This window comes from Theropithecus gelada, chromosome 3, assembly GCF_003255815.1.
Source record: "Theropithecus gelada isolate Dixy chromosome 3, Tgel_1.0, whole genome shotgun sequence".
NCBI lineage: Eukaryota > Metazoa > Chordata > Mammalia > Primates > Cercopithecidae > Theropithecus > Theropithecus gelada.
In genome coordinates this window covers 79,489,211-79,507,007 of record NC_037670.1, presented here as the reverse complement: position 1 = coordinate 79,507,007, position 17,797 = coordinate 79,489,211, and the positions used below count along the sequence as shown (strand labels likewise).

General features: G+C 34.3%; 1 protein-coding gene across 18 annotated transcripts in view; it reads left to right on the top strand.

The window, feature by feature from the left end:
- BBS9 (Bardet-Biedl syndrome 9) overlaps positions 1–17,797 on the top strand; it is a 783,674-nt gene that overhangs the window by 229,642 nt on the left and 536,235 nt on the right. For 12 of the 18 annotated variants that reach the window (XR_003118601.1, XM_025379701.1, XM_025379706.1 and 9 more), the window contains 5 exons: positions 1,700–1,753; positions 6,146–6,248; positions 8,305–8,409; positions 9,813–9,827; positions 14,854–14,994. Coding sequence is in view for 17 of the 18 variants with exons in the window: in XM_025379701.1 (XP_025235486.1) it covers positions 1,700–1,753; positions 6,146–6,248; positions 8,305–8,409; positions 9,813–9,827; positions 14,854–14,994 (418 nt within the window). In the remaining variant the exon portion in view is untranslated. The remainder of the gene's footprint in view (positions 1–1,699; positions 1,754–6,145; positions 6,249–8,304; positions 8,410–9,812; positions 9,828–14,853; positions 14,995–17,797) is intronic. The other 6 variants (XM_025379716.1, XM_025379708.1, XM_025379715.1 and 3 more) reach the window with 3 other exon arrangements.

Genomic DNA, 17,797 nt, shown 5'->3' with positions numbered 1-17,797 from the left:
CCCTGTGTTACTATTTTTTCTTTCTTAAGAGATTTCTTGAGAGTATCATATTCATCTCATTGGAAAACATTAGCCCTATAATTTATGTGGCTTTGGTGCCATGACGTCTTCTTATAGCCATTTCTTTCTTGCTATAGTTTTATGTTCCCAAAGGACTGCTGTCCTTGAAGTGTCTAGGTGTTTAGTCATGGATTGAAATGAGCAGGAAACAGGAGATGTTGATTTCTTTTCTAGATCTGTGGATAGCTAAATGTAAAATATTTCCTGGATTTTAGATATTATTAGAGCACAAAGCCTAGATTAATAGTTTACTTTGAATCGTTATTATGAAAACACACATCTCAAAAAAAATAATATACTTTATATTAGAATGGAGTCTTTCTTAGAGGAGATAAGCACTGGTATCCTATCTTCCTGATTGAGAAGCTGGATCATAGTTTAAATATGGTTTCCTGTGGAGCCATAAGTAGAACATGGATCTCTCAATTTTGAATTCTACCCATGCCCATTACATCATAGGATCCCCATTGCTTGGAAGTGGCTTAGTTTTTCCTAGTTAAAAATACTTCAAGTAAAAAAGTACAATGGATCATATTCATTGGTTGGATAGAGACATAATTTTTATTGGTCCCAAGAATTCATATGGATATTATTAGAAAATATGTTTATTATTAGAAAAATACTAATACCCTTTAGTATTATTCTATCATAGAGCATTTTCCCCTACCAATGTATCGCTTTAAAAAATTAGTTATAAGTGATAAGGGAAGTGTTTTATGTATTATACTATGTATTATTTAAGGGGAGGGAGCAGGTAACGCAAGCTGATGCTCAAAGAATGCCTGTTGAATTAGTTTATGATATGCACTGGTTAAAAAAAAAGGTCCCCTTCCCTCTCCTCCCCTTCCCCCTCCCCTTCCCCCTCCCCTTTTTTTTTGAGACAGAGTCTCGCTCTGTGCCCAGGCTGGAGTGAAGTGGCACGATCTTGGCTCACTGCAACCTCTGCCTCCTGGGTTCAAGCGATTCTCCTGTCTCACCCTCCCGAGTAGCTGGGATTACAGGTGCGTGCCACCATGCCAAGCTAATTTTTGTACTTTTAGTAGAGACGGGGTTTCATCATGTTGGCCAGGCTGGTCTTGAAATCCTGACCTCAGGTGATCCACACACTTCAGCCTCCCAAAGTGCTAGGATTACAGGCATGAGCCACTGTGCATGGCCCACTTTTATTTTATCGGTATAAGGCCACTCAATCTTTATATCATTAGTTGCATGTCTTAGATACATGTTATTAATCAGAATGATACATACCTTACGCAGGGTGAAAATACAGGGACCTGAAAGAATGGCATAATATTTTTCTGGGACATAAAGGGAGGTCTTCTTCTATGCAATGTAAATAACAAGTTAATAGAATTAATACTTTCAATATTTAAGTAAATTTGGGAATCGAGTGGTTTGATAAAATATGTGACCTTTTCTTTCCCTTTTAGGGGATGAGTTTTTAAATATTAGCTTATGACTTTCTGGACGAAGGCATCAAAAAAGCCAGATTGTCTCTTTTAGTCTGTCTTTAGAGTAATACATCCTTTATAGTTCCCTATTTTGATAGCAGGAAATATACATTGCACCCTTTGTGTTCACTCACTGCTGTGTAATATTGAAATCATTCTTTCTTGCCTTCTCAATTCTGTGTTTACAGCAAGCAACTGATGTTGAGGTGGGAACTGACCTTGTCCCTTCTGTCACAGTGAAGGTATTGTACCAGATTTTAGACTGTAATGTGCAAACAATATGATTCATTTAATCTCACCTGTCACTGTTGATAACTTGTAAGTAGCTTACAGAAATGTAAAATAAACACTTGGCATTTGTAGATTTTCCCCCAGCCTTGAGTAGTGAATAGAAAACCTTTACTGTTACTTGCAAATATAAAACTGATCATTGCATTTATAGCAATATGTATATAATATAAATAATTATTATGAGGTACTCGCACCATTATTTAAATGTGTAGCATGATTCAGGCTTTTTTCGTTGGAAATAAAGTTAACATTTTAAATCTGCTAAAGGAATTGTGTCATCACCATTCATAATAGACCAATCAAGTAGCATCATATATAATATACTGTGAATTGATATTGGAGAAGCACGGGGATGCTAATATCTTTCTTCTACCTATGATTATGTGTGTGTTTGAAAAGAATTTCCAGCCATCTCTCTGCCATAACTTTAAGTGGATGTATTTGCAGCAAGAAAATATTAAATGAAGATGCCACAAAGTTAGAGTTGTAACAAATTGATAGTCCTGGAAAATAGAATATTAAGGATGTGGTTTTGGTTAAGATTTTTAGTCCTGTCATTGTAGAAATTTAGAACTAGAACTTAAATGTAGAACCTTCTTAAAGCATTTAGATTAAAATATGGTAATCATTCAGCACATTATTAAGCTGAAAATATTTATCACTGCCCAGACCTCGGAAGCAAGGAAAGGTTGTGGATTTTGGCAATTCACTTAGTCGAAACTTGGATGGGGCTTTATATTTTCTTAGATTATGGGTTGCTGTCCTTGGAGGAGCTTGACAGGGCACCAAGCTTTACCAATTGTGTTCGCTTACACTGGAACCAGCGGGTGGCCCAAATGTGGAGATCTTTGGTCGAACTTGAAGGGAGCTGAATCTTACAACAGTTTCTTAAGCTAAGTTTTTTGGATTCTTGCCACTGGAAACAAGGGTGGTCTTTCCCCAACCTCCTTTCCCCCAGTCCAATCAAAGGCTCTATCTCATTAATACTTCTGAATCTGTAAAGGCATTAGTGGCAAGAAATCAAACACTTAAGAAAAAGAAATAACTGTCGAGTTCCAGGAATGATTTGTACTTTCGTATAGGGACACCTCTTTTATATCTATCACTGATAACGTTCAGACACATACATGTAATAATTTAGGAGTGCACTGTTAATTGCGATAAGAGATCTTGTGCCTTAACTAGAAAACATTGCTCATGCTAATTGTACCCCCAGCCAACTAGGAGTTAGCACCATAAGTAAACATACCTTTCCTTCCCATGCAGTTCTTAAGCTTTCATGTGTAGTAGCCACTTTAAAATAATGGCATGACATTACTGGAAAATTCTCCTTCATTCGTGGAACTTCCTATATTTGAGGATACTTAAGTCACAACTGTCTTTCTCAGTGCCATTATAAAAGTAAGAGAAAGAATGCAACAGGCGAGGGTTGCAGAAAATTGGCAGGACTCACACAGTGGACACAATGACTTCCTGATCCTGTCTGACAGTTTCTATACAAATTTCTACTACAAATCTCTCCTTATGACCTTTTATAACAACAGCAGCCAAGATATATAACCATGCAAGTTTCCATCATAATAAATCCTGTTAATTGAGAAAATTTTTCCATGCGTTCCAAGTGAATGAAGATGTGGCTACCTTGAGTATGTGTGCATAATGCGTGACCATCTATTCCAGGCAACTAGGCAGAGTGGTTGTTCATACCTGGCCTTTGGCATCATATTTATATATCTAGTATAAAAATTTTGTATTATATTTCCTGAGGGTTATATTTCATAAGAGGCAGAAAATAGCATGGAAAATTCTTGTATCAATGTTTTCTCCTTAATATTCTATAATTATTTTCCTGTTAAAATGTAAAACTTACAATCTAGCCAAGTCTTTAACTCTTTTTTGGCTCAAACACAACTATTCTTTGTTACTGTTATTGTTTTCGTTACCTAACTCCTTGATTTGTATTTTGACAGGGCCTAGCCCATTGTTGGGGTTCAATAAATATGTGCATGAGAGCTATCATGATTGTGCATCTAAACCAAATGCAAACCCTTCTTGTTACAATGTAAAATTCTGTGATTATTGTCTAAGTAGACATCATTGTGCCAGGAAAAGTCAGACCGCTTTTTTTCAAATGAGTTATTACTACTTAAAGGAATTTTCATTTTTACTTAAAACTGAGCTCTCATGAGACTTTCCTGGTCACTATTTTCAACTCTCTAGTTGGATTGATGGCTTTGCACATGTTATTTACCTTCTCTGAACCTCTATTTTTTAACTGTAAAATAGGGATACTTTTTCATTTGCAGAGTTATTTTGAGTCTTAACCACAGTTGGTTAAAGGCATGAGCTCTGGATTCTGGCAGATAGCAGTTAAATTGTGGTTCTTCCACTTACAATCAAAGTGGCCTTGGGCAAATTACTTAGCATCTCTGAGCCACAGTCTTTTGTAAAATGGTTTATGATGGTACTTGTCAAACATTTTTATAAAGAGTAAATTAAATAATGGAACATAAATAATTTGTTAGCATGGTTCCATGAATATAGAAAACTGCTGTTTTTTAATCATTAATATTATTAATTTTATTTTAAAATATATGTGCAGACTAGTATTATATTATTGTAATAGTAGAATATTTAAATTATGTGCTGTTTGTTTAATGGACTAGCTAGTTGAAAGAAAGTTGTTTGTAGCACTTGGATGGTGTCTTCTTGCCATAATAACCATCAGGGTTTTACTAAAAAGGTATTATGTTTACAATGGCCAGACATCATCAAGGAAGTTTAGTTTGTGGCATGATGATTCCCTATGTATTCCCAGGATTTATGAAGTAAAAATTGAGGATTCATTGTTCATTGTGTTTATCATATTTAATTGCATCAATAGTTGTCTTAAGAATTTTCCTTTGCAAGTCAAAATTTTTATGTTTTTAACTTATTTTTAAGTTGTGCAGAATACTCACATCACTCAAAATTAATACATTTACTGAATCTAATTATATGTACATAATTTTTGTGGGGCAATTGTATATTCTTGTGTATATAAAAATATTATATATATTTAATCAAGGAAGAGGTGATACCTGCTTTTTATTGAAAAGAAACTTCAAAACTACTTTTCTTAACAATAAGAATGGTCCTTGAATTATGTTAGTTAATGTATGTATCTGTCTCATATAACGAAGTCTAGTAACTAGACTGAACTGCTGTATAGAAAAGGTACCATATAGAATGGTGATTTATTTATTTTATTTTATTTTTTTCTCATGACGTATGAGTCACCATGATAGAACATTTTAAAATAGCTTTATTTAGATATAAGTTAGATACTATATTATTCACTTCTTTAAAGTTACAATCCAATGATTTTTAGTATAATATATTTACAGAATTTTGCAACTATCACAATTTAATTTTAGAACATTTTATGCCCCCTAAAGGAAAGGCCATACCTGTTAGCTTCCATTCCCCATCTCTCTCATCCCTAAGCAACTCCTAATCTATTTTATTTCTCTATAGATTGCCTATTCTATACTTTTCATATAAATGGATCCTACAATATGTGGTTCTTTGTGACTAGATTTTTTTCACTTAGCATCATGTTTTCAAGGTTCACCCATGTTGTGGCATATAAATGAAATAATGCACTTACATTTGTTATCATGGTTCCATGAATATAAAAAACTGCTAATGGTTTTTATCATTAATATTATTCAGAATGTATTTAATTTCTTTTATTGCTGAATAATATTTCATTGTATGAATATATCACATTTTGTTTATTCATTCATTGTGATGGGAATTTGGATTATTTCTGCTTTTTGGCTATTAGCATATTGTTGCTGTGAACATTTGTGTATAAGATTTTGGGTGGACATATGTTTTCATTTCCCTTGGTATAGAATTGTGAAGTTATATGTCAAATTTATGTTTAACCTTTGAAGAAACTGCCAAACTGTTTTTAGAGTAGCTGTACCAATTTACATTTTCACTGGCAATGTATGAGGGTTCCAGTTTCTCCACATCATTGCTGTGTTATTGTCTGTCCTTTTCGTTATAGCCATTTTATTGGGTATGTAGTAGTATCTCATTGTGGTTTTTAGTTTGTATCTCCTTCAAAACTGAGGATGTACATGTTGCCAATCTTTATTCTTTTGAGTAAAATCTGTTTAACTTTTTTGCACAGTTTCTACTTGATAGAATATTTTAATCTATTACTTACTGTATTATGTTTTGTGATTATTCATTTTTTCCTCAGGTAATATTTTCTAATTATTTGCTAGCTATTTTTAAGTAGTTTTGAATAAAATGTAATTTTCTATTGATCACAGTTTCTGTTTCCTTAGGTCACGCTGCAGAATAGAGTGATATTGCAAAAAGCCAAATTATCAGTCTACGTGCAACCACCATTAGAATTGACTTATGATCAGTTCACCTTTGAATTTATGAGTAAGTTTTTTGTTTTGGCTGAAAGTCTACCATGGTGTGAATGTAAAAAAAAATACTAGTTTGTTCATTTAATGGCTATTATTTCTTGTCTGAATGGTGAGATTGGGATCATCCCATAATCAATGATTGTGTTGTTTTGCTTATAGCATCTTAGCATCAGTGTGAACATTCAATCAATGATTGTTGGGACAAATTAATCTTTTAGGATTACAGATTTCTAGGTGCTTTTCTGAACTTGTTGTACCTATAATTGTTTTTGATTTATTTATTTATTTTTGAGACAGGGTCTCATTCTCATTGGCCCAGGCTGGAGTGCAGTGGCACGATCATGGCTTACTGCAACCTTGACTTCCTGAGTTTAAGTGATCCTCTCACCTCAGCCTCCTGAATAGCTGGGACTATAGGAAAACACCACCTGGCTAATTTTTTGTATTTTTAGTAGAGACGGGGTTTCGCCATGTTATCCAGGCTGGTCTTGAACTCCTGGGCTCAAGCAATCTGCCTATCTCGGCCTCCCAGAGTACTAAGATTACAAGCGTGAGCCACCACTCTTGGTCTGTTTTTAAATACTAAAATTTAGAAGGCTTTATTTATTGGTGTTTCTTTATTGATCTATTTGTTGAATCAGTAATGTTTGAAGAACTAATGTGGACTTTGGAGTTTGGCCTGAGTTTGAGTTACACTCACTTGATGTGTAACCTTAGGCAAAAACTACATTGGTAATCACTTGGAGCCTCATTTATTTTAATCTGCAAAAAGGGGGTAATGATATTTGTCTTACAAGGTTGTTTTGAGGATTTAATTAAAAAGTAAATCTATAAAAGGTATTCATAATAATGCTTAAAATAGTAGACATGTCATTAATGGCAACACTTAGTAAGCGTTCTTTGTGTGGAATCTCTTACTCCCAACCATTTACATCCAAATTGTCATTAGTCCTGTTAACATAATCTGAATTACCTTTCAAGTCTTTTCTCTTTTTTTGTTTACTATAGCTTTTCTGCTAAGGCTTCTATCTCTTATTCATGAAGTCAAGAACATATCTTTCTTTCTTTGCCTCCATATAACCAACTCATAGCTGAGTGCCTGCCATTAGTAGGAATTCAACAAATCTTTGTAGAATGAATGAAGAAATGATTGAGTGAAGTAACTTCATAGGTGATACCCAGCCATTTAACTTTTGCTTGCATTTCTGATTTTGTGCAACACTTCCAATTTGTCTTTCTAAAACACATTCTGAGTAACTTACTTTTTCCAGTTAAAAATCTCTTATGGCTCTGTAATACAGGCTGGGGGCCAAATATGTTAACACAGATGAGCATGCACAATCTGTTAAGTGACTACTGTGTAACAGCATTCAATCCCCCTCATCCATTTTCTCCTTCAGTCTATGTTCTACCCATCATAAATTGCTATTTTCCTCCCAAATTCTCTTGCCCTTTTGTGTACCGTTTTCTTTGTTCATTCTGTCTGTTCCTCGAAGTAAAGAACAGCAGTGGTGTAGAATGCCAGTTTCTTTGTATCTTGTTCTGGAGTCAATTCCTAGTAGCTGTGTTACCTTAGGCAAGCTTCTTTTTTTGTTTTTGTTTCTGTTTTTGAGACAGAGTCTCACTCTGGTGCCTGGACTGGAGTGCAATGGAGCAATCTCGGTTCACTGCGAACTCCACCTTCCAGGCATCACCATGCCCAGCTAATTTTTTTGTATTTTTAGTAGAGATACGGTTTTGTCATGTTGGCTAGGCTGGTCTCGAACTTCTGGCCTCATGTGATCCGCCCACCTAGGCCTCCCAAAGTGTTGGGATTACAGGCGTGAGCCACTGTGCCCTGTCTTAGGCAAGCTTCTTAATCTCTCTGTATTCCAGTTTTCTCATGCATAAAAAATGAGGATAATAATAGTATCAACCTCACAGGTTTGTTGTGAAGATTTAATGACTTACTTCATGTAAAATGCTTATGACAGTACCTGGCATGTGGTAAGTGCTTATTAAATTTTAACTGTTGTTAATAACAATTGCCCCAACTTATGTAATTTATATTATTTTTATATTGCTTATAGCACCAGATTTGACTAGAACAGTAAGCTTTTCTGTTTATCTGAAAAGAAGTTATACACCATCAGAATTGGAAGGAAATGCTGTTGTTTCTTATTCCAGACCAACAGGTAAGCATACAGGCTTAATCATTCCTTTAAGTTGTTGGAGTTATGAGTAAAATGCTTACACATTTAAGATGAGAAAACATACTGTGAAATATAATTAAATGAGAAAATGTTATTTTCTATTGTTAAGTAAAATCATATGTTTTCATTACTTTTATGTGTTATGAGTAGTTCGTGACAAGTCTATTTAGCTGATTTCCATATGTAATGTTTGGTTCCCTCTTTTCAGTTAATAGCAAATCTGATACATTTTTATTCCTAATAGAAGAATGTTATCTAGTCAGACTTCATTTATTTGAACTAAAGGCTAGTATTGATGCAGGATTTTTGCTCCTTAGTTTAGCTAAATCTATGTTCTTATTTCATGACCAGGAAGAATTAGGCATGTGGACGCAGTGAAGAGTGAGGAGGGTGGAATTTTTTAAGCGGCTTTCCACCTCACAAATTGAATACCGGGGCTCCCACACAGGAGCTGATGAGGCCAGGCTCCTCCCCTGCATAGCCATTTTTGGCTATTATGCTTTTCTGTAATTTAAAAGACAGAATTTAAAAGATTACTAGTCATTGGTATTGGTTGAAAGTGAATTAGAAATTAACATTGAGAAAGTCAGCAGAATGCCAAGAGAAGCAAAAAGAGACATTATCAATAGTATTATTTACTTAAATTATTATAAAAAAGAGGAACTGAGGCCGGGCGCAGTGGCTCAAGCCTGTAATCCCAGCACTTTGGGAGGCCGAGACGGGCGGATCACTAGGTCAGGAGATCGAGACTATCCTGGCTAACACGGTGAAACCCCGTCTCTACTAAAAAATACAAAAAACTAGCCCGGCGAGGTGGCGGGCGCCTGTAGTCCCAGCTACTCGCGGGGCTGAGGCAGGAGAATGGCGTAAACCCGGGAGGCGGAGCTTGCAGTGAGCTGAGATCCGGCCACTGCACTCCAGCCTGGGCGACAGAGCCAGACTCCGTCTCCAAAAAAAAAAAAAAAAAAAGAGGAACTGGATTGACTTTAAAGGGGAAAGTTAAAAGAAAATAAATTCAAAAACTAACTGGAAATATTAATATTATGTATTTTTCCCTTTATTGAGTCTTTTTTGCTGTTTGGCTAGATCATATATCTTTACTTTTTTTTTTTCCACATTTACACTGGAATAACACATTCTCATAGACTTCTGAGAATGGAAATATAAACAAATATATTGTCGGATTTCATTTATTTATGTTATACTCTTCAATTGTGAATTGACTTGTGTTTGACTGGAGAGTCATTTAAGTCATCTGTGAGAATCTTGAAATTTTAATTTGTATTTTAAGCAGTTATGTGTCAAATTTGTGTTGTAACTTTACCACAGATAATTTGTTGCATTCTTTTTCCCGTACCCCTTTTTGCATTGCCTGTGATGGATAGATCGAAATCCTGATGGTAAGTGTAAAGATAATTTAGAAAAAAATGAATTTCAAAACTGAAATTTGGTTGATGAATTGAATTGGTATTATACCATGAATGAACTCTTCTTATGGACTGCTCTTTTAACTAGAAAAACTTCTTTAGGATGATACAGTGCCTTGATTCTGCTATGGAGAGCATAGTAGATGTTTCCACAGAGACTTGTCATTATTAGTTGTTTCAGAGTCATGAGAAAGAATGAAATTAGGAGTAAGAATGTCTTTTTTGAAAAATATTAAAGGTGTCGTTGACAACTTATTTCTGCAAGTCACCGGTTATTTAGCTGCATGCTCTGTTATTTTACTCAAAAGAAAGAAAGAGTTTTAAAAAAGGGTATTTGTCACTGAATTCTAAATTGTATTTTTCTACATGCTCCTAGAGATTCACCTCTCTGTGATAAGAATGGTGCGTGTGTTCGCTCTGTGGGCCTATTCCTTGTCTTGTTTAGAATTTGTAGGGGAATGTTATCAAAGGTCTGACCCCCTCTAACTTGCTTGGGTCAGTGTTGTTACTCACTTTGTTTTCCCCAGATATTTTGCTTGACTCTCCTATAATTCTGATCATAATATGAGCTTAATTAAGTTTGTTCCTTAGGTTCTACTTGTAGGTTTTGAGCTTTTTGAGGGCAGGGGTCAAGCACTCGTCTTTGAATTGCATACTAACAGAGTACATAGCAGGCACTACAAGTATCTCTGATTATTTTTCCTCTTAGAGATAGACTTAATGTGGTAGCTTATCTTTACAAGTTATTTTAAGATACATTTTAGATAGCAATATTAATTAGTAATAATTAAATAAATATAATGAAATGACTTAAAGATAGTGGCAATATTTACTCATGCATTTTGGGTGATGCCAACAACCTGAGTTGCATAGCATATGTCATCTTGATATCTGGAAGATATATATATATATATATATATATGTATTTATATGATAAGTGTTTTAATAGAAGTAAATGATTAGCTTAATAACACAAAGTATACTTGTCCAATTAGACTTTGGGTCATTAACAAATAACCTGATAATAATGAATATTTACATTTTAATTAGCTAGATTGCATGTAACTTTTAAGATTTTGGACTGAATTTTGTAAAATATCATATTATTATTTAAATGATTAGTTTTAAGTTTAAAAAATCAGTTAAGGTTATTGTTCAAAGAAATTTATTCCTTCTTACTGTAAATTCAGCCCAAACTATGAGGAAAAAACCCCACAATTTATAGAAATTACAGCGTTTCAATACAAAGTGAAAGCTGGTTTTAATAATCTCTTTGATATATTTTAAAATTATAATTAAGCTTTAGGGAGTGGAGTTGAAATATTCAATGGCACCTAGTAGGCAAGAAAATAATATGTTGCCACTTAGATCTTACTTACACACAAGGCTTCATATTTCAAAGACTGATCCATTTTATTGTCTCGATCTGTTCGGGCTGTATTGCAGATAAGCAGTTCTGCTTTTATATGTGGAAAAAGAGAGGCAAACGAGGTTTTATGTTGTCCCATAAGGGTTAGTCTCCATTATTTCTGCATTAAAGTTACATGATGTGGGCAGTGTAAAACATGACTGCAGATGAAGCACAGTACGTAGCCAGACATAACAGGAAGGAATCAAGGAAGTTCTGGCTACCAGACATTGCTACTGCTTTGGGGTTCCTTGTTTTCAATATGAAATTACTCTAGCAGGCCCCTGGAAAGCGTTCTAAAGGCATTATATAGCTGTGTAATATATAGGTATAGTTATTTTATTCATATATACATATTTTTTTATGTTCTTTTTTCTTTTATTTCTTTAAAGCACATTTTGGCTTCCAATTTGACAGTAATACTGGGATTTTGGGGTGTGCCAGATGTAATTAGAAGTCTCTTCCTGGAAATAAAATATTCTGTTAGAGCTGGTTTTGATGAGAATATTCTTTCTGAATGTTAAATAATTTTGTGATTAATTGCACCACAATTAATCACAAAATTAATTGGATAGTAGTTACGACTATCCATTTCCTCTAGTAGGTTAGAAAGGGAAGTGTTTGAAGGAGAGGTGATTATATCTGGTAAAAAGAACTGCAGAACAGTCAGTCTGATAAATGACTAGGCCAATATTGGAGTAAAATAAATGACAAAAGTTTCTTTTCTCTCAGAGTAACACTCAGAGAATTCAATAAGCCAGATATGGAGACTACTTTGCCAACTGTAGAGAGAAAATATTGCTGATGGTAGGCAAAGTTAGGAACAATTAGTCTCTTTCAACTAAGTTGAAAGCTGTTCTACTAGCAACTGTGAAAAGTCTCTAAATACATGTAGTTCTTTTCCTTCTTTATTACAAACACATACACCCACACATGCCTCTATTAGTCTTTGGCTTCAGGTTCTTAGACACAATTACAGCCTGAAGAGTAATTGGTAGCCAAATTTACACTTCAGGTTTCCTAAGAAGGTGTAAATCCCAGTAGAAATGTGCCTCTGATAAACCCCATGTCTAAAAACTAGAGATTGTATTGTAAAATCCTTGGATTTTAATTTGATAGTAAGTGTTATAAAATAGTAACTTTCTAATTTTTCTTCTAAGGGATGGTTTCCGTAGACTAGTTTTTTTTAAGGGTTTCATAACTCTTTTTTTCTCCCTAATGGTAAAACTTTTCAAGCTGCCATCATTTAAAAAATAACCATAATCATTTTATTAAGTATGAGTGTCATCATTTTTCAAAGTAATGTTTTCCAAATGTCCTATGAAACAGGCTTATAATTCCTGCAGACAAAAGATATTCTGGAGGGGTTCTACAAATCTTAGCAACTGCAAACCATTGCCCTAGTGTGTGATATTGTCATTAACTGACCTAACTGAACTGTAAATTGAGTTATAATGTATTTTCCTTCTTGGGTTTATTAGTGCTTGCAATCCTTTTGTTTCGATTTCTGAAAACATATGCACTACCAGTTTCTTTAGCTCTGGGTTCATGGAGATTTAGGGTAATAATCTTCAAATATATAGGCTCAGTCACTTACAGGCAGTGTTGTTGATTATGTTTAATTTTTTTTTTAACTGTGAATTCAGTCAGTACCTGGTCCAAGTAAAGTAGTGGCTACAGTTTTAGTGGTATAGTTTTAGAGGAACATTCACAGCCAAATTCTGGTTTGAACAATTAGCTCAGAATTTGGTTGAAAGTATATGGAAGATAGTTTCTTTTTGTGCATGTACGGAAGTGTCAGAAAAAGAAGCATTTGTTTTTGTTTTACTAGTCATTGGAAATGAAGGAGATGGAAACAAGTTTAAGTTTCCTTGCTCTTTCCAGACTGTATCTATTAATTGATACAATCTGAAATTTTCTCTACCGTTTACTTATTGTAGAGGAAACATACTCAGTGGGTGTGTTTCCATAATTTGAGGATATATAGAATATATGGAAATTTCCTTGAAGTTGGAGAAAGTAGTTCTTTGCAATTTTTTTGTGGTGATATTGATAGTTGTGCTTTGTGCAGTATCTTAGATCATGTTACCATAACATTTTGAGTCAACACATTTCATCATTGTAAAGTACAAATACACATGCCTCTAAAAACCTCACAGAATGTCATGAAATAATACCCTGGGACTTTTCTTAAGAGACACCAGTTATAATTTGCATCTAGTATTCCAGGAGAAGTGAATTTAACATCTGTTGGTTATGAGCAAAAAATGAGCTACGTAAAACTTGATGGATAATAGATTATATTGAAGAGAATGACAAATATGCTCCACATGCTCTGAAAAAGTATTTAATTGACCTCATATATCAATATGCTTGCCATTGTTGGTGATTTCTCACTATCCTAGTGAACAAGTAGTACTGAAAAGTATACTCTCAGCTTGGATGTGGAGTAAGACATATAATTCCAGTTGACTTTAGCCAAATATATTGCTAATTCCAGGGATCCTGCTTTGGGATCATGTCTCCAAACTAACTGCTTCTGCTGTTGCTATTTTTAAGCGGCTCCCTGACTCCTCTATAAAGAAATAAAGGAATTAATGTGTGGATTCATCAAGCAGAGTTAGAACATTTTGAGTGTTCAGTTTTTCTACAGTACTATGGCACAACATAGGCTTCTATATATTATCTTTCATCTTAACCAGTCAAAAACAGAGTTCTAGAAAAAAAGGAGAGAAAACTAGGATTTTAGTATTGCTTTTCTAGATTTATAAGTAGAGAGCCTAATTTGCTTTGGTTTCAATTTCATTTTCTGTAAAAATATTGAAAATGATTTTGTAAAGCTTTATATAAATTTTAATATGAAACTTTCATTGCCATATATTCAGTTACCTATTTCGGTATGCATGTATGAGTATTAAAATCACTTGACAACTGAATGGCTATGTAAGCCTTCCAAAATGTCACTTAAAGTGATATGTAAAGTTAAAAGGCTTGAGAAAAGTATAATTCATATAAAGGTAATATTCTACATACTAATGTGTAAAATGGACATGGATTTCAATAGAACAGAAGAGCAAATCCTGCTTTCCTGTTCATAATTTCAATCTTCATCAAGTAAAAAAAGCTAAAGATTTAAAATGTTTTTGATAGAGAAATTTTTAGATATGGTAATATAGAGTCTTAAAGATATGATAGAAACTTCGTATTCTTTGCTCATGTTTGCTGATAGCCTTGGATTAGGGCTAGAACTCTGAAGGTCTTAAAGACTTAGTTCAGTAATTGAATGTAAGTCACTATAATGTTTTATATAATATCCAAATGTGATGATTTAAAAAATACGATACTGCTATTAAAGACAGAGATCATGTCTGTGGTTCTTTTAAAATTTTATTTTTGATTTGTACCTTTTGAAAATAGTAATGAAATATGAATCATGATAATGATTTACCGTTATTTCAGCTTTGTTAAACAAAATAGGCAGGCAGCAAACAAACAAAGATATGTTGCTGCTCAAACTATTAGTAGTACAACTTTTTTTTTGCCAAATTGTTTGTCAAGTCTATGAATCTACATATCTCTCTTTTATTTCAGGCATTCCTCGAGTTATCCAATGTAAATTTAGACTTCCCCTAAAGTTAATTTGCCTACCAGGTCAGCCTTCAAAAACTGCAAGCCACAAAATTACTATTGATACCAACAAATCTCCAGTCAGTCTTCTTAGTCTCTTCCCAGGTAAGACTTTTGAAATAACATGCCTGCAGCATCAAAAATGCTAAGAATTTAGAATGGAATCCTTCATCAGCAGATAATGATGGGGTAATTATCAGATAATTGTTAAGTAAGAGTATAAAAATGCCTCAAGGATTTTTCCCTCCTTTGCCTGTTCAAAGGTGAATAGCTTATATCAACAAGGTAATAAGGTGTTCCTTTTAAGTTTGATTAAAATTATGGTAATAATTATTTTGCTACGGTATTCAGAAATAAAAACATCAAGTGTTTCTCTTTAGACTGTGATTTTTTTTGGCTTGGAATGTAAATATTTACTATTCATCTTTGTGGTAGGTTTTTGGATATATCTTTCTTCTAAGTGTATAAATATTTATTATTTATCTTCATTGTGGGCTTTTGTATATGTACCTTTGAAAATATATTCTTATGTCTCTGAAAAGTAATCTCGTAAGTAGATGCTTTTTGTACTCTTTTATTCTGCTGTCTACAGAAGCTAGAGGGTGTTCATCCTGTGCCTATGGTTGTTTAGAAGGGTTTCATATTTAATGCTTCAATATCTCAGTGAACTTTTGGGGTATTCTGTGATGGTATGACTTTCTCCAAGTGTCAGTTTTCTTTCTGAGTGGCTTAGAAATGAAAGAAGCTTTCATTGGATAAAACATCCTTAGTAACCAAGGTTTTTACTGTGTCATATCATTAACTTTCTTGGTGGTGGGGTAGAATTGAAGAATAAAATCTTGGAATTAAATCAACCCTTTTAAATCCTTCGTTAAAAATCAGCACTGTTGGCTATGAGATGCACCTTTTCTTTTGCATTAGTGGATAAGATTTAGGATACAAACAATACTTTTCACAAGGTGTAGAAATTTATGGTAAGTCAACTTCTGTGTTATTAACTACTTAAAGTGCTTAAAATTTATTTTTTATTAATTTGCAGTATTTCAAAAAATTTATTTATATGAAACTCTGAAAAATCTTCAAAATTAAATATTCTATTGCAATTATTCTATTCTTAAGTGTGAATTGAGTTTGGAGATATATATGTGTATATTATTAGCAAAATATTTTTTGCCTTTTGGGTTATTTCTCCCATCTCTTCTCTTCTTTTACCTCCTTGTTTTTTAGTCAGTTTTCTTATAACAAACTAGGATTATGAAAAAGGCAGACTCACTACATTTTGTAACATCTTGCATAAACTTATTAGATTCTTGGGTCTTCTATACTACCTTAGGAACATAGTTGGAAATTATATGTTGAACACCAAATTTTTTTTTCTTTTATTATTATTATTATTATTATTATTATTATTATACTTTAAGTTCTAGGGTACATGTGCATAATGTGCAGGTTTGTTACATATGTATACTTGTGCCATGTTGCTGTGCTGCACCCATCAACTCGTCAGCACTCATCAACTCGTCATTTACATCAGGTATAACTCCCAATGCAATCCCAACCCCTCCCCCGCCCCCCCATGATAGGCCCCGGTGTGTGATGTTCCCCTTCCCGAGTCCAAGTGATCTCATTGTTCTGTTCCCACCTATGAGTGAGAACATGCGGTGTTTGGTTTTCTGTTCTTGTGATAGTTTGCTAAGAATGATGGTTTCCAGCTGCATCCATGTCCCTATAAAGGACATAAACTCCTCCTTTTTTATGGCTGCATAGTATTCCATGGTGTATATGTGCCACATTTTCTTAATCCAGTCTGTCACTGATGGACATTTGGGTTGATTCCACGTCTTTGCTAGTGTGAATAGTGCCGCAATAAACATACGTGTGCATGTGTCTTTATAGCAGCATGATTTATAATCCTTTGGGTATATCCCCAGTAATCGGATGGCTGGGTCATATGGTACATCTAGTTCTAGATCCTTGAGGAATCGCCATACTGTTTTCCATAATGGTTGAACTAGTTTACAATCCCACCAACAGTGTAAAAGTGTTCCTATTTCTCCACATCCTCTCCAGCACCTGTTGTTTCCTGACTTTTTAATGATCGCCATTCTAACTGGTGTGAGATGGTATCTCATTGTGGTTTTGATTTGCATTTCTCTGATGGCCAGTGATGATGAGCATTTTTTTCATGTGTCTGTTGGCTGTATGAATGTCTTCTTTTGAGAAATGTCTGTTCATATCCTTTGCCCACTTTTTGATGGGGCTGTTTGTTTTTTTCTTGTAAATTTGTTTGAGTTCTTTGTAGGTTCTGGATATTAGCCCTTTGTCAGATGAGTAGATTGCAAAAATTTTCTCCCATTCTGTAGGTTGCCTGTTCACTCTGATGGTAGTTTCTTTTGCTGTGCAGAAGCTCTTTAGTTTAATGAGATCCCATTTGTCAATTTTGGCTTTTGCGGCCGTTGCTTTTGGTGTTTTAGACATGAAGTCTTTGCCCATGCCTATGTCTTGAATGGTACTACCTAGGTTTTCCTCTAGGGTTTTTGTGGTGTTAGGTCTAACATTTAAGTCTCTAATCCATCTTGAATTAATTTTTGTATAAGGAGTAAGGAAAGGATCCAGTTTCAGCTTTCTACTTATGGCTAGCCAATTTTCCCAGCACCATTTATTAAATAGGGAATCCTTTCCCCATTTCTTGTTTCTCTCAGGTTTGTCAAAGATCAGATGGCTGTAGATGTGTGGTATTATTTCTGAGGACTCTGTTCTGTTCCATTGGTCTATATCTCTGTTTTGGTACCAGTACCATGCTGTTTTGGTTACTGTAGCCTTGTAGTATAGTTTGAAGTCAGGTAGCGTGATGCCTCCAGCTTTGTTCTTTTGACTTAGGATTGTCTTGGAGATGCGGGCTCTTTTT